The sequence below is a fragment of the Pezoporus occidentalis genome, unplaced genomic scaffold, assembly GCF_034315485.1.
Source record: "Pezoporus occidentalis ecotype Australia unplaced genomic scaffold, CSIRO_AGI_Poc_V1 ctg58, whole genome shotgun sequence".
Lineage (NCBI taxonomy): Eukaryota > Metazoa > Chordata > Aves > Psittaciformes > Psittacidae > Pezoporus > Pezoporus occidentalis.
Genome location: NW_026915921.1, coordinates 1,926,956 through 1,954,298, shown reverse-complemented (window position 1 = coordinate 1,954,298; position 27,343 = coordinate 1,926,956). Strand labels below are relative to the sequence as shown.

Below are 27,343 nucleotides of genomic sequence, written 5' to 3'. Positions count from 1 at the left end.
GCTGCACATATTCTATAGTGAATTCAAAAGATTCTGATAAATCTCATACAAAGTCATTAAAGAAAATTAATTTGGCTTTTGACAAACAAAAACTACAAACATTTCTTCATACTGTTTGTACTTCTGTGATTCATTCCAGCCACAAATGCATCAGTGACCATCAGACCTGTTTTAGTTGAAATTTAAATCATTTCAAGATGAAGATAATGTTTCAAGTTTCTTTATTTCTTAAACATTATTGTTTACTAAGTAATATTCCAGCACTGCATCTAACAAATCACGTTTCCATAGGTGAAGAAAAGACAGAGAACAAATCTATATAAAAGTTTTAACCATCTTAAATCAAGGGCGGGGGGAAGAGGAACAGAAAGGGAAAAGTAGCCATTTTAAGGTAGGAAATTGACTCAAACATCATCATTGATGTCCCCCAAAGACTCAGTATTTCCCCCTACTTTCTAAAACAGAAGGGCAGTTTTTTTCTCTATTAATTGTAATTAATGTGTGTCAATCAGATCCCATTTATCATGAAGAAATCCTTTGATTTCTGGCACAGTTTTAATTAGATTTGCAATTCCCAATTTAAAAAATAATTTTATTTTTTACTTACCACAGTCATCCAGGAGTATATTTTCAGGCTTTAAGTCTCTACAAAGTAAAAAGAATAGAAATGTGAATTACACAAAGGCAAAATGATGATTAGTCATCATCAAGTGCAACATCAGACTTCTTGGTTCTGATTAAAGTAATGTTTCCCATTTCCATCTACGTACAAAGAAAGTTGGGAAGTTGAGGACCTATAATACAAATAGAACCACAGAACTCAAAATCCATTTTTTCCCAACTCTCTACTCCATTTATATTAACAACTGCAATTCATATTTCACAGGTGAAAAACTTTATGTAACAGTAAATTCCTGATATAAAGAACCACCATCTTGCACACAAATTTGTGCTCATGAGTGAAAGGTATTTTCTTAAGAGTATCAGCCATACAACTCTGCAGTGGTAAAACTTGCTTGCAGTGCTTGCTGCAGTTTGATGCTCATTCCTTGCTATGTTCCACCCCAGGATACCAGAATATCAGAGAGTAGTATTTCCAAGACTAAGTATCAGCTTGGTATCATCCATTCAAATTCCATTTGTTTATTTTGGACATGCAGCTTCTAAAGCTTACTAGACACTTATTTAGTTAGGATTCTTTGCAATTTCAACTCTGAGAGTGTGTACTACTCTTAACATCAAAGTTTCACATAAAATATTTTTTAGCTATTACACGCTTGCAAGAATCAGGAAATACTAAAATGGAAATCAATTCAGTGAGGAAACTTGTACATTTTTTACTTTAAGAACAAAAGAACCTCAATAGGATATTTGGATTTTCTCCCTACCTAAGGAAAATTTGGAGAGTCGCTAAAGCTGAATCAGAAGCTGTTCAGAGATTACTTCAGGATCTATAGTCTAGCAGATTCTACTGAGAACATACATGGTTTTGTACACATAAAATATACATATGCATGAAATATATATATATAAATTTATATCAAGATATATATAAAATCATGATTTGCATCAGAAAGTATGCAGGCTGTAATACAGTCTCTTAGATTTATTCCACCACCAAATATCATGAAGCCAGAAATAGACAAGAAAAAAAATCAGTACTTAGCTAAAGATTCAGTTATTATTGGAATAGATTGCTAAAAAACATATGTATGTATATGGGTATATGTACAGTTGTGAAAAAAAAACAACAGTTATTCATATACAAGCAGAATAATGTAAAAGAAACAATTTTAGGAAGACCAACTCTAGAATTTATATTAAAAATTAGAGATAAATATACACACCCATATTTGTTAACCAAGAAATATATACGCTTTTTCCCCAAATATTCATAACTTCATGCTCTGAAGTATGCGTATTCATTTAAAGTTTCATTATTTCATAACATTAACTGCACAAAGAAGTCAGCAAGATGCTTTTCTTCTAATACTTTGAAGTCTGGACAGTCTCCATAATGTTAATCAGTTGATGTTAAATATGAGATTACAACGCCAGAGAGACCAGGAGAGATAAGAGTAAGGAAAAAAAATACTACACCCCCCCCCAAATTAAGACAACAAATTCAGCTCAGACTTTACACAGAAGCACATCTACATGAAAGCATATAATATATGCTCAAGTTAACTCAAGTAAAGAAGTTTAAGAGTTCCATCTCCAAGATGATGGATTAAAACCTAACCTAAACCCCAAGGCTTAACTAGCAACATCTGCTGCTCAACGGAAGTTAATTCTGTTCTGACATGATTTTGGTTGGTCAATAGTCAAACTTGTTTCCAGCCAAAATTCCATCTCTTTAATGCTGTTTGTTTCTAGGCCTAGCAGTTCTCAAAGAAGTCAACTTCTGGTAGCATTCAGCTATAAATTCTAGCTCCAGGACGCTTGCTTTGGGGTATCAGCCTTCTCCTTCTTTCCTTCCTCCACCATGACAGATGTCCAAGTCAAACCTTTTGTGACAGTTTTCCCTTATGAAGCAGGGAGGACTGCAAAACTCACAAAACTAAAAAGTATATTACAAACACTTGGATAAAAATACATATATTTAAATTGGACTAAACAGTGACTACTGCATTTGTGCTACAGCTTGCAACAGCCTTCCTACTGATAAAATTCCTGGATAAAAATCCTTCAGGGGATTTTACCACCAAGATGTCAACTCTGGCCATACACACAAGGCAGGCAAGGAGCTACTTGGGTTTATCAACTACACCTTCAACAGGTCTTTGAGCCTGATCTTTGATTTTCCAGGTACATTCAGTGGCATTACGAGCACCTACATGAGTTTGTAAGGAAAACCTAGGTATTTGGTAAAAAATACTACTCCTTGAGGAGTCAGGTTAACTCCTGCAGGAGGACTCCATCAATCAAGTCCCTTTTGGAAAGCAGGGACTGGTTCCCCACTCTGTCTTATGCAAATCCTGACTTTGCTCTCCATATGATGAGACCTTTCATGCAGCAGATGGATGATCAGCTCCACTACTGACAGTTCCTGTCTGTTTGCTTATTTTTCTGATGTCAGCAACATATGGCAAGTTAGAGAGTTTCACAAGCTCCCACTGAAGATGCAAACTGGCTCAATTGCTCTCACAGGGCAGCATGGGACCCTCCTTCCAGCTCTGCACCTGCTCTTTTAACCCAGTGGGGACCTCACTAACAAAATGGCACAACTGACTCCAGGGTCCTACTGACAGCACTAACAGCACTGCTTGACAGTCAGTAGTGACTGGCATAAAGACACATGAAACACAAAATAAAAACTGGTGTTAATGGAAAGTCAGGCCAAGTTTTTCCGCTCATGAGAAATTTTGCTAGTGATGGTGCCAGTAAGCTTAGAATACATTTTAACATGACTGGCCTACATTAAAACTGCCATTCTAGATCTGAACAAACTGACAAAATGAACTGATTTTACTGCTGTCTGCTGACACCCATCTGCACCAAGGATTTCTATTTTCAGAAGTCCCAAATTTCCCTTCTTCCACTGCCTCTACAGTACACTGTGAATATACAGATGGATAGCTACAAAAATATGTTCTCAAGAGAATATAACAGTATAGCACAAAACTACAGCCTGCTTTTAACAGTTTATGCTATTGGTCTAAAAAGCCTTTAAAACTCCTTTAAAGCTGGAGAACAAATGCAGTAGTAGATCTTGAGAGATGGCAACAAGAGAAAGAACTAGCTCCAATTTCAGAAATACCAATATTAGTGCTTTCAAAATGACAGCAAAATAATAACATTCCTTCTGTGTTTTCTTGCTCTGGCAAACAAGAAATATTAGTTACCATAATTTGGAATAAATAAATCACTGACTCATGAAAATGTGCTTCATGATGTTCTCCCCTCCAACAACAGTAAGACTGGAGGTTGCCAGTATAACTCTGTTGATATGAATAAAATAATTATGGCAAATTTTCCCAAGCCTTGTTTCACTGATCATATATAATCAGTGAACTGCTGCTTAAATGCATTTCCATTAATATGCCTGATACAGAATTTTGATTATGTAACATATCACTGTAAGTGGTGACATACTGAAGGCTTCCATGACCACCTAGTTTAGACTGCTCCAGAAGAAATCACAACCACTCCAAGATCTGGAATCAGACACAGAGAACACTAGGATTTGACATATGTGTTTGAAGGCCTTCTTGCAGGCAAATTGCTAACAAGTTGGGCTTACACACAAGGGCTGGGAGTGTTGTGGTTGTGTTTTTGTTTTGTTTGTTTTTTTTTTTGTTGTTGTAGTTTTACTGTGTTTTAAACAGTTTTGTTTTCTGTTGGGCAATGTGAAATGAACTACTTGTTCATTTCAAGATCATCATGGAGATTAAACCATTCATCTCTGCTGCTCTTCTACCACACATGCCAAAACACACTGCATAACATTGCAAGATGGGCCAAATTCTTTAGGGAACCACATGCAACATCCAGCATAAGCCTGATCTACTCTGTGGTTCTGCCACCTTGTGCTGTGTGTATGTTAGCCTTCTATACTGGGGAGGGAAAAGACACAGACTCATTATATTAAAGTAATGCAGGATTATACTTTAAATTGTCTTTGAAAACAAGTGCCACGTGGTGTTAATGCCAGAAACATAAAGAAAGCATTCTTGGTCCACCACTAAGTTAATTTTGCTTCTGTAATATTAATGCCAGGGGTTAAACGAGGTATGTAGAGAGATAAAAGAGAGCAGTAAGACCATAAAATCTCAATTACAATTAATAAGGCTTCTGACAGTTTCATTAATTAAAAAGGAATAAAGTGTTTATTGGAGGAATCTAAAATAAATAGAGAAAAAAGAGGGCAATACAGATTATAATTGACTGTTTAACCTCTTGGGAACAACAAGCAATGCAGCAAGGGACTTCTATAGCCTATGAACTTCTACTTTTAGAGTGGGCAGGAATGCAATTTCATGTTCCTAAAACTTAAGAGTTACTAATGAATTTGCTTTATAAATCATAACTTACTTCAATTTTACAAACCCACCTTTAATCAACTTCATAATGCTTTAGAATATAGCAACTATCTAGACCTAAATAAACAGTAAGAAGACAAATAAGATCAGTAATTCTGAAGGACATGCTGTGAAAAGGACAACTAATTTTTTTGCTTCTTTTACTATAAAGCATAAGCTTGTTTCAGTAGAAAACAATTAACACATTCAATGCTGAACAGACATGGAAAATTCAAGGTACAAGTGACTATAGATGACACTGACCTGTAAACAATTCTCTCCTTCTGCAAATCCTCCAGACCACAGCACAGTTCTGCAGCATAGAAAATAGCCCTTTCTTCATCAAAGCCAGGATTTCCCATGTTATATATGTGAAACTTCAAATCCCCTCCATTCATTATGGTTAATACTAAACACAGGGCATCTTTCGTCTCATATGTATAGGATAAACTAACCTAAAAATGGGGCAGGGGGAGAAGATGACCATTATTCATTCATAAACCCCAACACAATTCACAGCTATTTTTTTTCCAATACAAGCAACATATGAATCCTTTTTTTAAAAAAAAAGGACAAAACAGCCAAGTACAAAATCATTCCTGACATACTTGAAGACACAAAGGAATTCAGACTAAGGTGCATGCATATACAAACTCTACATCACCATACAAGAATTCAGTGACCTGTCTAGATACCACAGAGCTCCATCCAGACAATACATTTTATTGAGGATGCCCCTCAGCTGCACATTATCTATATTACTTCTTTGTGAAGATATCATGCACATAGACCTTATTTTATTAATACCTCAGGAATTCACCATTATCAAACCATTTTCCTAAACTTCTGTAAGATTTGAAGTTGCCCCACACTTGGGAAACTAAAAAAGTTACTTAAGATCAAATGTGTAGTTTCTGTTCCTCTACTCCCCGCAAATAACTGCATATTTCCCTGGCTCAGAACTTGCCAATGGTCGAGACATCTATAAAGCTCTTTATAGTCTAAATAAATTTAAAACAAGGTAATATACTGCAAAATTGAACAGATGTTATTTAATTTAAAAACGCAATTTCAATAGAAAAAGCTACACTGTGCTGATGACCATCTAGCAGAATCTTCAAAATACATCTTCACCCTCAAAGATGAACTAAACCGTACTCTTACTTCAGAAGCATAAATCAAATACTAAATAATAAATTTAAATTAATATACAAATCAGCTTCTCATGGCAGAGGTTCCTATTTAGAGGTTTTAAAATGACATCTCCACCTATTAATGACAAATTATCTACCCAATTCCAATCCAGTATTAATGCAGATCCTACCTCTAGACCTCCTCTGTTGCATTAAAGAAAAACATTGCCTAGCAAGAGGAAAATAACTTCTGCTCAATCCCATAAAGTGATTTCAAATTCAACTTGGATCAGTTATTCATTTATAGTATCTATATATGTTGAAAAATATGACTCATAAATAGAAGTTTCACTCTTATCTCGCATCTCTCTACAACTAGTAATTTCTGGATTCAATTTCAGTGAAGTCAAGCCCATGAGCCTTGTGTGAAAACAACATTAGCATATATATACAAAAGCATTATTTATAATAATTTAAAATATTAATGTACCTGGCCAGCAAATTCTAGTTTTTCTTTTAGCTGGCTGTATTCTACAGGGGTTATTGTAATACATAAGGCTCAGCAGAAAATACATACATACATATTTTATACATACAAATACATATTTTTATAAATAACTTCCACTGTCCTCTAACACAGGTATTTTAAACTCCTCTCTTAACAGCAATGCAAAATTTATCAGTAAATGGATTTAAAACCAAAGCAACATTCATTTAAAATTAATATTTAGAGAAGATAAATTCAATGAAAAGATAAGAATTACCTGGGGAAAAAGTTTACTCGGTATATCTTTGATCATTCCAAGTTATTTCACTGCTTAGTAATTAGAGCTCCTAACAGACCATAATTTATGTGATAGCATCAGGTTAAAGTATTAAGACTAAGACTTTTATTCTCTGGAATTTCTATTAAAAAGTTATGTTAATTGTTTCACACCCAAGAGTTCTCTTAAAGCCTTAGTTCACAGCAAAGCGACATAACTAACCTGAATTGATATAGCAGTCAGATTTCATGTTTACCTTGAAATGACTAAGCAGTAGAGTAACAAAAGCTATGAAAATACTTAAGGATATAAAAACTCTAATATTTGAAGTCACAGACATGAAGGATATGCAACTTCTAATGGCAATTAAATGGTAGACTCTCATGAAGTCACCCCTTTGTAAGTGCATCTAGAATTGACCTCCAAAAATGAAATTAGCATTAATTATAAAAAAAATAGGTGTATGTGAGGGAAGAAAGGAGTAAAAGAACAAAACAGAGAGCAATGAATTGGAAGAGACAGAGTAACAGAAGTTAAAAATAGGATGTGATAAAGTATATAGAATATCTCCTTTACTAAAAATAACAATACTAAGTCATAAACTGCAGCAGAAGGAATTTAAGTGGTTATTCAAATATGAGTACTACGGAATAATTTATTCACCTTTAAACAGACAATAAAGATTCAGTGTCATCAGCATGCTGAAACACCAAAATCTGATGGTTTGGTTGTAAGTGAGAACTATAGGAGGCAGACTAAAACCAATTCAGTATTGGATAAAGTCCTCTGCACAGAACTATTCCATCTTACAAAAAAAGTACTTCTCATTATATCAACCATTTCTCTCAGCACTATGCACTCAGAATCAATCAGAAAATGCCCTGTAGCCACAAGCTCCTGGAAGAGACTGAAATGAAGCAAACAAAGCAAGACAAACTTCCCAGAGTAAGATCAGAAGCAGATACTTACTACAAACCTACTATTCACTTTTTCTAGAATTCTTTTTTCATTTAGAGCCATTGATTCTCCTTTCCTCTTCTTTATTCTCTTTTTTTCTAGCTTTTTACAAGCATACATTTTTCCTGTTGCCCGTACTTGACAGGCACACACCTGAAAAAGAAGGAAGGTGTGTCAGAGATGCTGAGGGGTGGGGTTTGGGGGTATGCGTGTTTAGATTTGTTTGGTTTTGCTTGGGATTTTTTTTAAAGAAGATAAAATTTTATTTCCTGTTTTCAAACTCTTGAATGCTCTGAGAAATGAAGGTCTGTGTCACTACAGGGCTTTCACCCAGGAAACAACTTTGAAGGATCACAAAAGCCTTAACAGGAGTAGAAAAAGTGATTATACAGCAGCAAACCCATTTTTGTTGGGGTTGAATAGTTCACTAAAACTGCGGATCTTGTATTGGTGAAATACCTGACTGTGGTAACAGTATGTGTCTGGGCTAACAGAACAGAGGACAAATATCCACTCCATAATTAAGTGAGACAAAATTGTTAATTTAGTAGCCCTCCTTCCCCTTCAATATCCCCTTCCGTTAAAACATATGGAGGGGGAAAAAAGCCCAATGAATTATAAAGAGCATTAATAAAACCTATAGATTTTCCTATTAAGTAGAAACTACATTCTCATTGCCAAATGAAATTTCTGAACAGAGCAACTGTTGTCTGTCAATGGAAGTTTTCTCCAACTTTGTGCATGACTTAAAATACTAACACATTAAAGGAAAACAATTTGGGTTGATGACAGTTTGCCCCATGATATGTCAAATGTAGATTGTTAGAATCAAGAATTAAAAAACTGCTCTCTCCTGTATTAAACTTCTTTTTTTTCCTTAAGGATTGCCTTGCAGAAAGATATTTCTGTACTCACCTCTCCAAATCCACCTTTGCCTAATACTCGGTAATGCCTGAACGTGTGTTTGGTTACTGGTTGCCTGATTAACAGAAAGAAACAATTATTGCAACAGGAATTACAAGAGTTAATGATCTCCTCCCTATCCCCAGGCCTGTCTTCATTCTCCATTTTCTGTTCTGTGACATCTTACTGAACAACAGTTGCCTTAACCTCATGAAGACGGTATTATAGTATTATAATAAGCTGAATTTCCAATGAAAGGGGTGTTCTGACGAGAAACATTGGCTCCCTCATGTGGTCATCACACATTCACTATAGCAGGAAGAAAAGCTGATCAATTAGGCCCTCTGTTGTTTAGGGTTAGAGCCTTATCTGCTCTCTTCAGCAGTCAATTTTTCACCTCCAGTTGTCTCTCTTAGCTGCAGTATGTTGATACATAGGTTGCATTTCAGTGAGATGATGTTTACAATGCAGCATCTAAAGGGTAAACCACTTCTGATTTTACTTAGCCGTTTCGCTTCTTCAAAACAGAAAGACTTGTGGTATGCAACAGCAGTTCAAGAGCCACTGATGTAGTGAAAGAGGAGAAGATAACTGGAGGCAGTAAAGGAGTCTGCTATTCTATGCTAAACCACCCCTAAGCAAGCATCAGGGCAGGGCTATTTCATGGTGGTGGGTTTTGTTGATGGTTTTGTTCTAAAAGAGCATTCGTTTTTAATGAAGCTTTGTTCTCAGGACAAGAAATGGGAGGTTCACTTGATAGAGAATTTGGGTTGAGTCCCAAATTCTCTTCCTGGTTTTTACTATGAACTCAGTCAAATAAAGACATTGGGTAACTGGAATTTACCATAAAGCTAATACGTGATCACAATACACAGCACTGCTGAAGTAGAAAGGATTTGTACGAATTTCAGACTTCTGAAAAAGTTTAGAAACTCCTTTACTACTGATTTAAAAGCCCAAGCTAGATTTTCACAGATATATATCCTGCTGCCTTGTAATTGCTTGACTATGCCTGTACCACCCTGAAAAAATGATTAGTTACAGTTTTAAAACACTGGGTCATATATCTAGTTTAATCTGCTTCTTAGCCACTAATTACACCAAGTTTGAAATTAAAGGATGATACCATTCCCAAGAAAGACTAGTATCCCACTGTACACTTGACAGCCAAACATATATCCATGATAATAAATTTGCATTTAGCCAATACAAATTTACCACTTGAAAACTACTGGACAGTGCTGTTGGGAGTAGTGGCACTCTGACTGTGCCATCGGTATCACCCTTTACATCTTCCAGATCATAATTCTTAGATAGGCACTGTCATACATTAGGGTTCTACAGCATTTCTAGCATGACAAGCAGACCTGGCTACAGAGCAAAGAAACATGATAATATAAACATTATAAATAAACTTACTTTTCCAGCCATTTCCACTGTAAAAAACGGGAAAAATACACACTTTCTTGGTAAGCTTCGAAAGGTCTTTTGCTTAGGTATTCATGGACAATTCTAGCAACAGGAAAATAAAATCAATCATACTGAAGAAAACTAATAAGCAGGAGATGCTAACAATCTATTAAAATATTAACAGCTCTTAAAATCTATTAAACAAGTATCTATTAAACAGATCAGCAAGGCTGTAGGCAGAAAAACATTGTCACTGTGCTCTACAATGGTTTTAGCCTAGATGTCTCACAGAGTGAGTGCCTGTCACAGAAAACTGTTCCTGTCAAAACACTGGTGAATGCCCAGCTACTGTTACTTATAGTGACTAGAAAGTTTGACCTCTGCTTTCTCATTGTCTTCAAGCCCACGTAAACATCAGCCTTCCCCGTAGCTATGCAATACATGTATGACTCCACAAGTATGATCTCTGAAAGACATACAGGAAAGGATCTACAAGTATTCACACATTGTTTGGAGTCTGGTAAGTAAAATTTTATTCTGTTTATGCTATATCCAAACCTGAACACTAGGTGCCTTATTCCTCTTAAATTAAACACACCAAAGGAGTTGGGGAACAAGTCATTCAAACTGTATTTGAATATTTATCGGGCAGAGGAAAGGGGATGACCTACATGACACATCTTCCATTTGAGACACGTTTTACTAGGTGTTCTCACACATCCCTTTCAATCTTATAATCTCAGGTTGTTATAAAGTATGCTTATTTTTTGTTGCCAGGGAGATGACCCAAGCAATGACAAAACATATTGTAACGCTTCAGACATGATCAAGCATGCCTTGAAGAACCAGTAATATTAGAAACATAATGGATTTAGAAAGACCTGCAACACCGGTAAACATGTACCGTCCCTCCAAGAAGAGCCTTCCCTGTTGCTGCTGTGTGAAATACCACTTCATGACTTCAGAACGAAAGCAAGTTGGATTTGTTTGTGTTAACTCTCACAATCAATCCTCTAATCAGCCATTTTAATGGAATACAACTGTTAGCCTCAGTTCAGCCCATTCTCAAGAACCATAAACTGTATAACATTGTTCAGAAACTTTTCAAGCTCCAGTTTATAACTTCAGTTTTTTCTGAGTATCTTCATCATGGAAGGGAAGTCACTCAAAAAGTAAGAATATAATAAAGAGAAATATTATTCTAATTTACAGAATACTTGGTAGCAGATTATAGTGTGATTTTATGCAAAAAAGAGCACTAAAGAAAAAGCTCTGCAAAAGTCAAACATATGAATCACATCAGAAGGAAACCTAGTCCTATAATAAATCTGTTTCAAATTCCTTATTTATACTCATTTCAGACATGAAATACTCCTGGATGTAATAATTTCACCTTTCATTTCTCTCAAACACACAAATTTCTCTTCTGGTACTTAAACTTAGCAATGTGCATTTTTAACTTACCTAGTGCAGTCCATAAAAAGGTCCTTAGAAGGGTTCTTTTCCAGTCTTGCTTTACATTCATTTACTGTTTCCTGAGGTATTTCTGGCAAGTGTGCTGCAGACTTAAAGTAATTAAAAACAGGTAACAATGAAAGCAATCAATAGAACGAGTCAAAGTTCTGTATTCAAATTGAAATGAAATCGTCTAACACAGGAAAAGGAAAGGAATGGTTTGGCTAAAAAGAAAACCAACAAGCCATATTCAAGCAAAATTTGTGTTTGTTCCCTATTATAGAAAAATTCATTGAAAGCTATTATAATTGTTTTCTAGTTCTGTATCTGGGGAAACAAACTTGGCAATAAGTTAAATTTCTTCTCCTTTCCATAAATCTACCACAATAAAAGCAAGTTATCTATTTGGCTTGGCAGGACGGAAGGAAAGGGAAAGAAATACACACACAACTTGGGAAACTATTTCAAACGAGCCCAATAAATGTTTTGGGGTTTGGTTTTCATTTTTGCAAGAAATGCATGTGACTTATGGTAGTCCCAAAGAAATTATTATAAGAGATGTGGCAAACTTGAAGTCTATCTGCTTTTAAAGCATCTACAAGACCTTCATTTGGAATAAAATCTTCTCAGTATGTCCAAATCGAAGCAGAAAGAGCATCTATTAATAGAAGGCAAATGTCTAATTATGTATCTCCAGCTTCTATTGGATATCAAAGAAGAGACTCTTAAAAATCAATCAGTGGAATCTAACAAATGCAAAAGATCACCTATTAATTATCTCCATGCAAAATACAGAGGTGCAGAATGCTCCAGAACAAAACAAAACAAAACAGCATTTCACTTTGTGAAAACCTGCAGCAATTCTGACCATTTACAGCAAATCAAGCAAGGCCATATAGGAGTCTGAAAGAAGCCTGAGGATTTCAGTGTCTTCAAACGTCAAAACTCTGAATTAATTTGTTAATAAGTCTTCTGTAGATGCTAAATGAGTTTGTTCAAAATAGACCTTTGAGATTAGCATTTTAATAGGAGAATAAATAGTCATGGTAGTAATCTTATAAGCAGATATGAGTCAAGGCTTCTGCTCAAGTTGCAAAGTTTCACAACATCAGAAGGCAGTATACCTTTCAGAAAGGCAAAAATGGGACTAATGAAGTTAATATACTACAATGCAAACACTTAGATCTTTATTTATCTGACATTTACAAAACACTTAAGACATATTTACCCCATTAGTGAAGTACGTCTCTAAAACTTTCAGGCCACAGTCTATACGTTTTTCATCTGAAGATACCTCATATTCTGCCTAGGGGAATGGAACAGAAAATCAAGTTCTGTTTAGAGCTATTTCACACTAGTGCCTTTGGCAGATAAAGTTTACCATAACACAATGCTCCTAATATAAAAGAAACTGGGGGCTCTCATGCTTCAAAATATTCAAAATCTATTTAAAGATTTTTAGGCTACATAGTGAAATATGTGTGAAGAACAGTCAAGAAAAAAAGCATACAGAATTTAACTTTTGGAAAACATACAGAAACTAACAATTAGTCTAAATGTAGTTACAGAAACTGCATCTTAGAGGTTAAATTAGATAAATTACAATTAAGTAGTATTTATGTAGTATTGTAGGGCAGAATGATCCAGATGGGAAATAATTAAATAAAAGTACAATAATCAACTTTTTCTTCACTGCATTTTTTTTTTCCCTACAGTCCTGCATAAAACAGGGATAAAACTACTACCTTCCTACAAGGTCATGTTAACTGAAAATAAGTGAGATCTAAAGCAAACCCTACTTCATTCTTTGAGAAAACTCAGGAGAGATACAAAACTTGTGAAGTTTTTGACTTAGTAATATATGGTACTGTGATGTAGAAAAAAACCACCTTGTGGAATACCATGTGTTTTGTAGAGCTTAATAGAGCCCCAGAACTACTGAAAAACTCCAGAAAAAGACCCCAAAGCAACAAACCATCAAACATTTAGTAGTATCAAAAAACTCCAAGGACTACTTACTAATAGTAATTTCATGAAATAATAAAGAAACAGACATCAGTAGTTACAGCATTTATAGGTAACACAGAATCTGGGGAAACATTAGGAAAGAGCACCATCAAACAGCAACCAGTATTAGCTTTGCTAGCTGGGCTAACACAAAAAACTTTGCCTTTCCGTTGACATCACTCCCTCACAAACAAAAAAAGAGCTTGAACAAGACTGCTGAAGTCCAGTCCAGAAAAAGAGATCAGGAACCATCTGTAAGAGATAGTAGGTATTTTATCTCACTTCCTTGATCAAGACAGCCTGCTACCTTTCCAATCATGAGAGTCACAAATTAGAGATTATTTTAGCTTTTAAGAGCTCTTGCTCTTCTTCAAGAGACTTGATTCCCAAGCATACTTCTTCACCATGACTTTTCAAATGGAAGTTAAAGAAAAAAAAAGAAAGTAGTAAATTGTGAAATCATCTCTTGCATCAGATTAGCTGAACTCTGCCAGTCTCCAATTCACAGAAGCACTGCAATCCACGTAACATCATAGGTCGCATATTTCAAAATCTTCAGTTAATGTCAAACACAGTTACGTCTTAGAGAGTGTTTCACCTGAAAAAATGACATCTGTAAAGCAAAGACATACCTGCCTTATAGTCATGCCTAAGATTCTTCTTCATGCTGCCAAAGATTCTGCTACTCCCTGTCTAAGCTTCTAAGGATTAGAAATGTGTACAGAAGTTGTATCCATTAAGGGTACATCCACAGTTGTCAGAGGTCTCTCCATTGTGCAATGCTCATTAAAGACTCTGGTTTACATTCACTTCAGGATATTTAGCTCCACTGTTCTGGATTTCCATTCAATCTATTCTATGTCTGCTGTCAAATCGGCCTCTGGAATTTGGTGCTAGAACAGCTCCTAAGAGTCCTAATACTACATTGACAATTATAAGGCAGTTCTACTTATCTGACACAAAAGTTCCCTTTAACTGATCAAGTGCCTCAGTTTATAGTCCCATAAGGGGAAGGAAACTATTAAGTGGGGGGCACAGCAAGAATCCCATGTACTTCTTTACACCCTGCACCTTTCAGAGCCATTTTGCATTCTGATACCGTATTTTGGGACACATGTAGGCAGCAGCACTACCCTACTTCTACCTTTGTTGCTCATTTATTCCCTGAATATAAGAATGAAGGGGGGGGGGGGGGGAGTGAGAAAAACTATTCTTTTGGCAGCAAGCTCAGTTTAAGACTGTATTTTACTGTGCTTGGATTAACTATGAAGGACAAAGAATAAAAAGTCTGAGCTATTATTCTCTTCTCATAAGGACTGCCATGTGCTTGCCTTATTTTCTCATTACTTTCCCCCTCCCCATGAGAGAGGGGGGGAAACCCATGAGTGTTTTGTCTGAAGATTTTTTACAAAACATGGCTGTGGGCACATTTCCTTCCTCCCCTCATTTTTTAGCACTAGATGTCAAGATGCAAATGTATCAAGACAAAACACTTCCTTTCCCCTTGGTCTCTAAAATCTGGTTTCTCTCCTTCCATAGATGGTTCTCTAAATTTTCATCTCCATTGTATTTTTTTTAATTAGCACACTCTGTCTAGCCTAGGGCTTCCATGCAAGTTGCAACATTTTCAAGTCTACGTTTAAAGTATTTTCAAGCATTTCATGTAATATTCCTTGTATGCACATCCTTTTAGGCTCAAGAAGTCAAGCAGCATGTCTCTCAAATTCTCATTTCCATCATAGCCAATTTTGTAGCTCTGACTGTACCAAGCAGCTTCTTCCCATCGGCTAGAAGATGTTCAGCCATTTCCAGGGGAGCAGGGCTTCATCATCATGCATAATGGCTATTTGGGAAAGGTAACAGTTTAATCTCCTCCTTTTCTCTCTCCTTCCCCCAGCTTTATATGCTGAGCAGGACACCATAAGGTATGGCATATCCCTTGGGTCACTGGGGTCAGCTGTCCCAGCTGTGTGCCCTCCCAACTCCCTGTGCACCCCCAGTCTACTTGCTGATGGGGTGGTGTAATGAGTTCAAAAGGCCTTGATGCTGTGTAATCACTGTTCAGCAATAACTTAACCATCCCTGTTATCAATGCCACTTTGGTCCAAAACCCAAAACATAGCACGACATGACCTTCAGTGTAGAAAAATTAACTCTATCCAGCCAAAACCAGCATAAAACACACAAAAGAAAATGTATAAGCTATTGCCTACTGATATCCACCTCCAATTGCTCACTGCTTACCACTGCATCCAGAAATTCAATGCATCTTTTTAGATCTGGTCTGGAATCACAGAACTGTCTGAAGAGAAGTCTTCCTATCGGCTGTTTGTCACAAAGCTGGTTATAGTCTCTTTCTGAGGAAGAAATAATAAGTAAATACCTTTATTTCTTTTTATCTTTGTCACAGCATGGTCCTTTACTCCCCTTTGAGACTAGGTCAGAAAAACATCACTAAAACCTGAGGTTTACATTAACGCATTTAGCAAAGACATCTAAAACATGTAATGATCCCAAAGAATAGTGAAACACTTCCAGCCGTATTTGTGTATTACAGACTATCACATTTATTAAAAACACATTGAATGACATGGTTAAATTTAATTCAATCCAGGCTGGGGGGTGGAAAACAACAATATTGTGAAATAGCAATTCCAAAGCAAACAAGATTGTTTGGAAAGAAAGAATACAAGATAGTAATATAAAATGTTAAATAATTATTACAAGACACTAAGAAGAAAAGGGAACTATGTGACCATGTCATTGAAATTACAGCATGATTCCTTTTTGAAATTCATAGCTTTGTAAATTTATCCTTTAGGAGCAGTTTCCTTTAACAAACAAGGAGCTGTGAAACAGCTTTTATCTCCTCATAAATTCTCCATCACATTAAAAGTGGTAAATGCTAATGAGCATTCAGAAGCAAGACAGAATCCTTTCAGTTAACATCACCCAACTCTTATCCTTCCTTCTCAAGGAAATCAGACAGATCATTCTGCACGACACCTACCAATTGAGCATCTAATACCTTCACAGTGACTAACAGGTGGCAACTTCAGCATCTCTTTCCATTTTTTACTGCGCCCACTCCGTTTGCCTAGGAAAAAATACAGAGTAATGTAAAACACAGTGCTATATCAGAATAAAATTAAATATAACATTAACAGCATAAAATCAGGTCACTTCTGCACAGATCTGCTTTTCATGCCCAAAAGAAATCCAGCCATAAGGATACCCACACCACTAACAAACTTGAGACAGTATATATATGAAACACTAAAAAAGCGCAGAAAGTCTTTTGCAAGACAAATGTTTCACATTTTGGCTAAGCATACAGAACACCTTTTCTGTGTTCTGAGACAAGGCAAATATGTAGGTGTTCTGCAAATTACAAACAAACAGAAACATCAAAGATAGAAACAAAAAAATATTGAGAATTCTCTCTCAACTACGGTGAAGAACGGAAGACATTAAGGTTGAGTAACAAAATACATAGAACAAACACATTTTCAGATAATCAGGTGGTACATAAATATTCTCTTTCTTTTTTCTTAAGAGCAGTAGTAGTAATAAGAGTAGACCCCACTAATAAATGAGTGGGCACCGCTCAAATAGACAACATCTACTGTAGACCATAGCTGGATACAGGACATCAGGGATAACTGAGCTGTTGTAGAACTCCAATATTTTCAATGCTTCAGGTTTCACAGCACTAGTATTAAACTGATTTTTAAAAAGCTCCTACAGTATCTCCCCCATTGTTTCTCAAAAACTGTATGTGTGCTCCATTTTCTATTCAATTGGAATTTTAGCACATAACTTTGATCAGAAGCAGCCAATTCCATTTACAGAAGATAGGAGTACTTATCAAAAAGGCAGTGATAGATACAATAACAGATGAATATGTGTAATTGCAAAAGATTTCAGCAGAAAAGTAATTTCTGTGCTGCAAAATACTGTAGAAGATTTTACTAAATGATACACCCAGATGCATTTCCACATGAAAGAACAGTAGCAAAACTTCACAGAAACTTTCTAAGTGCACCAAAGCAGTACGTAACGTTAACCACAATGGGAGAGAAAGGAAGGGAGTTACCCCATGTAACCCGAATAGAAACTAAGCAGCAAACAGTACTCAAGTCTTTCAGTATTAAATCGTTAGGGAAAAAGGAACTAAACACCTTCATAATAATAAAATACGTTTTACAAACCCTCTTCACTCAAACATACAGGTTTTTGGAAAGTTCCACAATTGCAGCCAGAGCAGTTTCAGCTTAGTGTATCCTAGCTCAGACCAAATTTACATGATCACCATTACAGGACCATGGAGGTCTCACTGTACTGCTGCAACAAAACATTCTGAACTCTAATATCACTAGAAAAATAAACAAATAAGGAATATAAACCCTTAAAAAGTTGGCTTGCAGGGATTTTTTTGAACTGATACCTACTTTCTAAAAAACTCCTCTTCTGCACTGTGTTTCCTAATGAAGCCTAAGTCATTCACCTTCCAAAATGGTTCAGAATGCAAGTATTTGAAATCTGCTTCCCTCCCACACACTTCACGCAGCAGCAGCACTAATCATGAAGCTGGAACTACCCAGCATCATTAAAACAAACTCCAACTATTGCAGCAAAATATTTTTTATGTTACGAAGAAGTTGAATGTATGCTTGCAGAAAACCAAACCACACACACTTCTAGGAGAACTGGACAGAAATAAAAATCAAGGAATACTAACATAGCAAGCCTGTACACATTCATGGAATAGAAAAGGACTGGATATAGATTATGCGATCATGGAAAACCATGGACAGAAGCATCACCATAATTTTTAACCATGCAATTGAAAAAGACACTAAGCTGGAAGGTCTGCAGAAGTGGCGGGTTTTTTCCTGTTAGAAACTGCTCAGAAAGACTCATTTGTGCATGACACAGTACAATCAGTACTGACCAAGAATGATAAACTGACCCAAAGTCACACCACAATGCTGTTCAGCAAAAGCAAAACTACACTGTGATATACAGCAAGTATATCATCTTCTGAAGCACAAAGGGAATAAAACAAAACCAGACAGTAAACAAACCGAACAAAAAATACGATCCAAAAAGAGGCTCACTGGCGCATTATACACCAAGTCCAATACAAGAAACTCTGCTGTATTTTGCCCCATATATTTAGCCAGTTATTTAGGATGTGATCGTCACAAAGACACCACATGCTAGAATGTAACTGAATTCACCATCCTATAGAAGTCAATCAAGACTACACATAATTTATTAATATACACAAGAATCAAGTGATAGAAGTATCAATTAAATCAACATGCTTTCTCTTTTCCCTGAACTGACTGTTCTTGTATTTACAGCAAACCCAGAGTGAGTCTGCATGTCCTAGTAACATAAAGAGAATGCATGACCTACATCATTTACAGATAAATCATCCATTTCTGGTAAAAGTTGTGGGAAGAGAACAATTTGCTTGTCATATTATTCCCTAATTGCAAAATCCCTTCCCATTTCTGAAGCAGTTTAAAAGAAGTATCAAATCGAATTATAATAGTTGTGGTTTATAAGTGTCTTAATATTGATTTCAGAGCTTCTATTCTGGATCCCATTCTAAAATACTTTAGATAAAATTCTTCCAGAAAGACCAACAGCTTACTTTGCAACAGAGTAGCAACAAAGCCATTAGATTAATCTGCTTTATGGTTGACCTACCTGGTTCAGATGAATTACCACTTTTGCCTCTTTCAGATGTAATTGCTGCCTAGAACAATGTCCAACTTGAAGCCAGTCATCTTTTTACAAAGGGAAGGGTGGATGCAGCAATACACCATTACAGTGAGGAAACACTGCAATTACATTTTCAGGTACATGAGAACCTTACCTTTTTCTGCTCCCCAAATTACTTCTTAGAGTTAGAATTTCAGCATTTGCCTCTTTACATGTTTTTGCTTCTTAAAAAGATACATACTCATTTGAGTTAGTCATTGCATTGGAATATGGTATGGACAAGACGTTTAGATGTTTTCATTTTTCAACTTTTTTTTTTCTTTTTAAACTCCAGAGAAACATTTGAAAAACTTACATAAGTCAAAGTGATTGGTTTATTTATGAGTAAAAACACAATTAGTTGCACAAAAAGAAACTGCTGTGTCAAAACAAAGCAATCCGGTGGAGAAACAGATTTAGACAAATATTTTTGAGTCACCAGATGGGACTTCCACAGCCACAGTGGTCTTCTTTACAGGCAGGATTTGTAGCATGACTCTCACTGAGCACAGTGTTCACTGAACATTAGCAGTCAGTCTTCCTTGAGATAGAAAACTTGGACTGTCCTACAGAATGACAATAGGGAGAAGTATTGTACTTTCTGGCTAAGAAATGTACACAGTCTGTACGTGGTGAGATTCAGTGGCTGCTACACTGACATTGAAATCATGCCATTGAGTTGTTTAGGGACTTCCACGCTCCAGCTTTCTTGCCTGTAAAGGGCAAGGAACACACCTCTGTGCTTGAGAAGCATGCAGCTATGAAGCACTAGGGCTGCATGATTGCTATAACATCATTCTTGCAAAACTGATTCCACAAACCAGATTGTCAGATACCAACTGAGAAAGTCACACCAGACCACACCCAGATAAGCTCTGAAAGCTTAAAACTGCAACAAGACAATGTCCTGCCATGTGCCTGTAACTGTATAAATCAATTGATTCAGTGAAAAACACAGAAGAATTGATATGGAAGCTCCACATCATCTACACACTGAGATGCATGAGAATAATCTGGGTACATACAATACATCTTTCCCACAGCAGAAAAAGTCACAGGCAAGTTTCCTAAGAGATTTTAAATTTACTTGAATTCCTATGTTATTCTAATTAGAGACTTTTTTTTTCAAACCACTCACAATAAGGATTAAAATCTTTCACTGAAAAATCAACACATTCCTGTTTAACTATGCCCTTATGCTACAAAGACATTTGTAAACACTGCCCACTAAGTAACAGATTTTGCTGGTTTCCCCTTACTGTACTTCTTTGAGGGGTCTCTAATGTTTTTCATTGTGCAGGTCAGATGGATTTTTTGACATCTCAGTTCTTTGAAAAACAAGCCAGGTCACAGTTGAATAACTAGATTTAAGAGAGTGGCATCTACTTTATATGGAGAAAGATTTCTTTCCCCGCAAGTATGATACAAATAATCTGGTGGGCTCTCAGCAAGTTTGCCAGAAAGCTGAAAATTCAGGTTTCAGCACAAGGTAGGCACCAAACTCTTCAGCATTATAAAAGCCAAGGCATTTCTCAACACAAACAGAAGCAAAAAAAAACTAAGCAGCTCTATAAATAAATACATAAGAGATAACTATAGTTTACAGATTGTTATAGTATTTTTAAGATAATATTCCTCACATTCCTGGGTTCAGGTGCCTAGAGCTGGCCTTAAGCAAGGTTAACATTTGAGTCTTCTTGCTCACTGTCAGAATAGTAACCCTGTAAGCATTAAACCCCCAGGTTTTTGTGAACATTTGTGCAGCTTGTTTATATGCACAATCCTTTATTGTTCCCACAGCTATACCCACTTGAACAACTGGTTCTTCCCATCAGTTCTATATACATTTCCAGTAATCATGTGCACATTTCGGAATGCTAGTGCATACATGCTGAACAGCTTATGCACTTCTTCGGAAATTAGGTCTGAAAGCCTTGTATAAACTCAAGTAAATGTAACTAATCTGAGCCACAATTTGTTAAACTAATCTTGAAGTCAAACAATGTAACATCTGCGTATACATTCCTTTTGCTACGTCTGTAACAACTTAATAAACAGGGTTTACTAGAGAAAACAAAACCAAAAACTCAACAGTAAGAAAACTCCAATTTTACAGACAACTCCTTAACAAGGATTTTTTTATCATGATGGTACATCAAGACTGCAACAGATAGAAAAGTAAAATTCCTTGGAGTAGATTGTGAAACCTCTACTTCAAATTGCCACGTTTGAAATAACCAAAGCACCAGTGTGTATCAATAAGTAGACCTCTAGTGTTGTGTTTATTTAGTAAACATAATTATTTAGATTCCAACATGCCCGCATGCATTCTTCTTACAGTTCATTAAATAAAGGACAAAAAGGCAGACACTGTGCATAATTCTGTACAAAGACAGGAAGACATGTTTCCTGCCACAATGAGTTTACAGCAATTTAAAGCACAATGCAATAAGGGAGCACAACAGAACATAGGAGGCAAATAAGTGAAGAACAGACAAAAATAACAGCAACTGTGAAAATTCACAGCACACTTATGCTAAAATTCCTATTTGCTACTGGTGAATGGACTTTCTGGGTATGTGTGCGTCTTGGTTTTCCTCTTGTCCACACTCCTTAAATAATTCAAGATTTCAGTTCCATTTGATAGCAAAACTGCAGTGAGCTGTGCAATCTTCTTCGAATTTTCTTCCTAATTACAAATACATTACAGGATAACTGCTTATATATGGTCACTAATACCATACTGAATTATTACCTTATACTGCAAGCAAAAGTAGGAGGTAGCAGCTTGAAGAATTATGCCGGTTGGTTTTAAACCAGAAAGATAAAGCACACAATTTGCGTGGACTACTTATTTTTTTTTTGTGAAGAGTGCTACGCTCACATAACTTCAGTTCTGAAACAAGTATCTTCCAGCATTTGCTTAAGTCAAACTGTCATCATTTTCTGTTACTGAAAGGTTCCTGCTAACTCCATCCTTGGGCTGCGCCTAACAATTATCAAATCTGCAGGAGCTTGCTGATCCATCTGAAAACCAATTTTGGGAAGAAAACCCCAACCCCAAAGCAACCAATGACATAGGGAAAAAACCTACCACAACAACCCACAACCCCCAGACTGGTTCATGGATTCAGCTAGAAACTGTCTGCAACCACAAGCTAGAACCAATACAATCAAGAGCTTGGGGGAAAGATTGCTTGAGGCATGATCTTAATTTAGCCTAAATCAATCATGACATAGAGGATATTATAAGCCTAACAGCAGACCCAGTTCTCATTCAAAGTGCTCCTGCCAGAGCAGTACAAATGAACTTCAAAGTGGATGCAAATAGACCAGGTATGTTTAAAACACACTCTTGGCATGGATCCTCAATTGGAGTAAACTGCCATTGACTTCAAAGGAACTAGATCTACCCTGTGGACATAATATTTGGAGACTCTTACTTTAGGCAATGAAAAAAAAGAAAGGCTCCTAACCAGTTTAAAACATACAGTGGTTAATTCCTTTCCTTCAAAACATCACAGACTATGTGTGGGATGCTGAAATTACTTTGGGGATTACATATACTTACTGGATTTCTTGAGAATCATTAAAATAACTATGAAAAACAGAAGATACAAATATAGAGAAAAGTGAATATAACAATAGACTGTTGTGAACTTTGATTTTTTTTTGCAAAATAATCAAGTTTGTATTTATTATTTGTCGCCACTGATAAATTCTTCAACGTCTTTCAAGAGATACTCACTTCAAAGATATTTCTGCTGAGAGAAAATGTGTTCATTCTTCTGCTCTTATACAAAACTAGAGACACATTGCTGTATACTGTTCTTTTACACATAAAATTGTCTGTAAGTAAAAATCTGAGTAAAGAGATCATGAAGTCACAAGCTTTCACACCATCTATCTCAACACTATCACTTAGCACTTACCTGTTTTTCCATCTCAATTGCTGCACTTCAGTGCTTATAAGATCAACTTTGAGTTTGCTTTATAATGTCTTGTTTTTCTACTGAGTCACTTGTGTTTGTTCCATTGAGTTCACCTTAAGAGGAAGTTTTCCTTTCTCACATACTGGTTTCCCTCAAAAAGTACTATATGCACAGGAGGAAAGAGCTGGATTAGCACAGAAGGCCACTTATCCAAGGAAACTGAGATGAGGAATCCCAGAACACTTTGCACTACCATTTTCCCCAGAGGCAAATCCCTCCATGGACTGGTTAGTACAGCACAAGGAGGTCAGCTGGAAAAGTGGACGAGGAAAAAAAAAAACTCCCAATATAGTTCCTGACTCCTTAATCTCTCATCCATGAAGTACCATGGGGTACTTTGTGTCATCACAGTATCTTCTAGTAGTGGATACATACAAGAGTCACATTATGAACAATCATGAACACCTACATGCACGGAGAACTGGAATTTGATTATTTATGAAGTTGCATTAAAAGAAGATAAGGAATCCTCACAGGTTTCCTTCTTCACAGAGATATTACAAGCTTTTATTGGAAAGAGACAGACTTCTATTAAGCTAATCCATTTTATGAAAAGGTTTGGAAAATCCTCTTAGAGAATAGCGTAAGACTAAACTTAAAGTTTTGAGAATTAGATGAACCTGGGCTTTGATCTTGCCTGAAAACCAGACCAGTGAACTCTTACAAGCTGGTGTTATCATCATGCAAATTTAATTAGAAGATTCACACCTCTAATGAAACAAATTAACAGTAAGACTATTAAGCAAGAAGGTAGTTAGAAATAGCACTACCACTTTGTTTTTATTTTGTAGGAGAAGAAAGTTTCAACAAAAGATGCATTTTGCCTAAGCACGCTAGTTAGTTCCTGGCTTTCTAATTACATACTTCAAATTTAGTTTCTACATATCAAATCAGATTTCAATAGTAGACATGAACCTTGCTGTTCAAGGTGCAGTAACTCTGCACACCTACAAATATAAAACCCAAATGATGTTCAAACCCCAACAATATTCACATCTAAAAGTACAAGTACATAAAATGAGAGGCAAATTATGAGTACAAATCTGGGATCAGAATTTTGACTGTTAGTTCTAGGTTATGTGCTCAGGTACGATTTGTTTAGACTTGGTGTTATTTACCAGGCATTTCTGTGTTCTCATTAAGCCTCTGCCATACCAGAGGCTAGGTATGGCAGATGAGGACCAGTACACAAAACCTTCAGTTCAGTTTTTACATTTGCAAAATGAAGATGTCATCTCTCTAGGGTTAAAAGACATTGTAAAATGCTTTCAAGAGTACAGACTTTTTCTACTCTCACCTTCATCATGAAGGACTCTCAAGTTACACTGAGACATTATTAAGCCTATATCGATTTCTTTCAACATGCTCCTGAAAACTATAAAATAAGAGCACATTACCTTGCTTTCACAACTGAAATATTTTTCAGATCAACACCTTCTCTTACCCAATCTTCAGTATACTGAGGAATTGGAAAAAGGATTACTGATGCTACTCAGCCTATACTTGAAAATAAGTGAAGCTGCTATTTTATGGTGCCTTAGGATTTTGCCTTCTTCCATGAGAAACAGTAATCATGAACTCTTCCATGCTATCCCACTTCTCCATACACAGTGAGATAACAGGAATGTGGGAATGAAAAGGCCAACTGAAAGTCAGCTCTTCTGTCTCAGTGTTGAGGCCCTTTTAGCAAAGAATATATTTCAGTAAAGTATCTACCTCACATACTAACTTTCCAAATTCCATTCCCTTGGAGTCTACTGGGAACATAAGAATAGAGCTGGGAGAGGGATTTTATGGAATGGTCCTGACAGATGGAATAAACCAGACATTCCCAGACCAGCCAGAGCATGCAACAGACAGAAAACGCTTTCAAGGAGAGCTTTGAGAAATGCCATGTAAAAAGTACCCCATGTCCAGAAACTCAGACATGAAAAGGTAAAAGACTTTCTCCCAGTTATCAATGGAGTTTTAGAGTTTCAAAGCCATAAATCAAATCTTTGTGCACACTTACACAAAAGAGCCCAGGCCAATTGCAGGAACAAAAGAGTAACAGCTTATTACCATTTCTTTTATAAGTTTCACATCAGGTACAACTGATCTTCACAGCAGCAGCTGTCAGACTTTCATTTAGTTCATTAAAATATCTTGTTTGGTCAGTTCTACCACTATAATTTATTTTAAACATAGTGAAACCTTAACTAAAGAGGCAACCTGGCATTAAGCAGCCACTTAAAAGCCTTTCCAGATTACCACTCCACTCTTTGTGGTGAGGGTTTGGGCACAGTAAAGTTCTGAGCCAGATTCCACTTTCCCTTCGTTTCTCAGATCACTTTAATGCAAACTCCAAATACAGGCAACACCACCACAGACATGTTACCGGCAGCAAAACCAGCCAAAACATGTCCTCTAGTTTGAGGTGGTCTTTTCAGCTAAGGTTGGGAAATGGCCCAAAATTGTGATCACTGTTCTGGTTTTTAAACCCCACTTCAAAGTAAAAAAAGCTGATTTTCCTCTCTCACTGCTTAAGGCGAATTTAACTGGATACATATATGGCGTAAGTGCCAAACCCATTTAGAGTTGGAGGAACTTGCAAAACATACAGGGGCAGATTCTGTTGTTCTTACTCACTTTAAACAGCTCCAGCTAAACTAATGGGACTTCTCAACACAATTAAGAAAAGTTAGATCCAATCCAAAAAGAATATGCACATTTCATAGTTGAAAAACAACTCTGCAAGGAGTACAGTGGTAATCTGGGGAGGCTTTCAAGTGGCCATTTAATGGACAGTTATAGACATGAAAAAGCAGCAAGACAATCTTATTTCAGGATCGCTTTTAAACAGTGATTTTCTGAACTTCATTATCTATCCAAAATGTTTGTTAGTTGGGGGAGAAACTTCAAGTCAAGATGTTCTGGGGAATCAAACTGGAAGTATTAACCTCATGGAACACAGCACAGTCTAATATCAGGTTAACATAAAACATTCAATTACAAAACACAGGTAGCATTCAACAGCTACGTTTTTCACAGGCAGGAACTTCAGCAAGATGGAGTGCAAGGTTCTTCCAGAGAAGATTTATGTCACTTCATCCCTTATAGCCGTACGCATATATATTTGTAAAGAAACTAAGAACTCCAGATTAACGATCTTCTTAAAACATCCGGTAAAAACACCATGTGAATCGGGAGCCCGACGGCGAAGGAGGAAAGGTTTTGTTGGTTATTTTTTTCCTCCACAAGAAACAATGCAGTAACTCCAAATCCACCCCGCGGGAGGAGCGGGGCAGGTGCCTCAGGGCACTGCCCGGGACTCGCTGCCCGCCCCAGCGCCACGGGGACGGACCCTGCCAGCGCCCCAGAGGGGCTCCGCGCCCCGCCCGGACGCCCCTTGCCCGGCAGGCTCTCCTCCCTCCCCACCCTCTCTTCCTCCATCACTTCCTCTCCCCCTTTCCTCGCCAGTCCCTTTCCCCCTCACCTCAGACCCTTTTCCTAACCCCCGGTACGTCTCCAGCCCGCCCCGCCTCGACCTCTCGCTTCTCCTCCCCCCTCGCCGCTCCCCCCCCACCTCCGCAGCTCTCACCCTCCCGGGCTTTCAGCAGCACCGTGTTGGCCACGATGTTCTCGATTTCCATGGTCGGGGGCTCCTTCTCCTCAGGGCAGCCGGAGTGGAGGCCGCCCCTACTGCCTCCTTCGCCCCCTCCTCCAGCCCCGCCACCGCCGCGACGCCAAGCCTCCGCTCATCCGGCCCCGCAGGACCTCAGCGCTGCGCTCGCCTCTTCCCCATCACCCGCTGCTCGCCCCGGCACCGGCCTCCCCCTCCCCGAGGGCGGAGGCAAGGAGCAGGCAGCAACCGCCCGCCCCGACCATGGCTCTACCGCCCTCCTCCGCCTGCCTTAGCCAGCTCCGCCTCTGCGCTGCTGGGCCAC

The 27,343-nt window shown here is 37.3% G+C and overlaps 1 protein-coding gene across 3 annotated transcripts in view; it reads right to left on the bottom strand.

Moving 5' to 3' along the window:
- The window catches only part of GRK4 (G protein-coupled receptor kinase 4), a 39,232-nt gene extending 11,938 nt beyond the window's left edge, over nucleotides 1–27,294 (bottom strand). The window contains exons 1-10 of one of the 3 annotated variants that reach the window (XR_009968504.1): nucleotides 26,998–27,294; nucleotides 16,661–16,747; nucleotides 15,895–16,007; nucleotides 12,872–12,949; nucleotides 11,653–11,753; nucleotides 10,198–10,290; nucleotides 8,791–8,854; nucleotides 7,888–8,028; nucleotides 5,286–5,476; nucleotides 608–645 (exon numbers count right to left, since the gene is read on the bottom strand). Coding sequence is in view for 2 of the 3 variants with exons in the window: in XM_062638722.1 (XP_062494706.1) it covers nucleotides 608–645; nucleotides 5,286–5,476; nucleotides 7,888–8,028; nucleotides 8,791–8,854; nucleotides 10,198–10,290; nucleotides 11,653–11,753; nucleotides 12,872–12,949; nucleotides 15,895–16,007; nucleotides 16,661–16,747; nucleotides 26,998–27,049 (958 nt within the window). In the remaining variant the exon portion in view is untranslated. The remainder of the gene's footprint in view (nucleotides 1–607; nucleotides 646–5,285; nucleotides 5,477–7,887; nucleotides 8,029–8,790; nucleotides 8,855–10,197; nucleotides 10,291–11,652; nucleotides 11,754–12,871; nucleotides 12,950–15,894; nucleotides 16,008–16,660; nucleotides 16,748–26,997) is intronic. The other 2 variants (XM_062638722.1, XM_062638723.1) reach the window with 2 other exon arrangements.
- Between the last annotated feature and the right edge of the window lie 49 nt (nucleotides 27,295–27,343).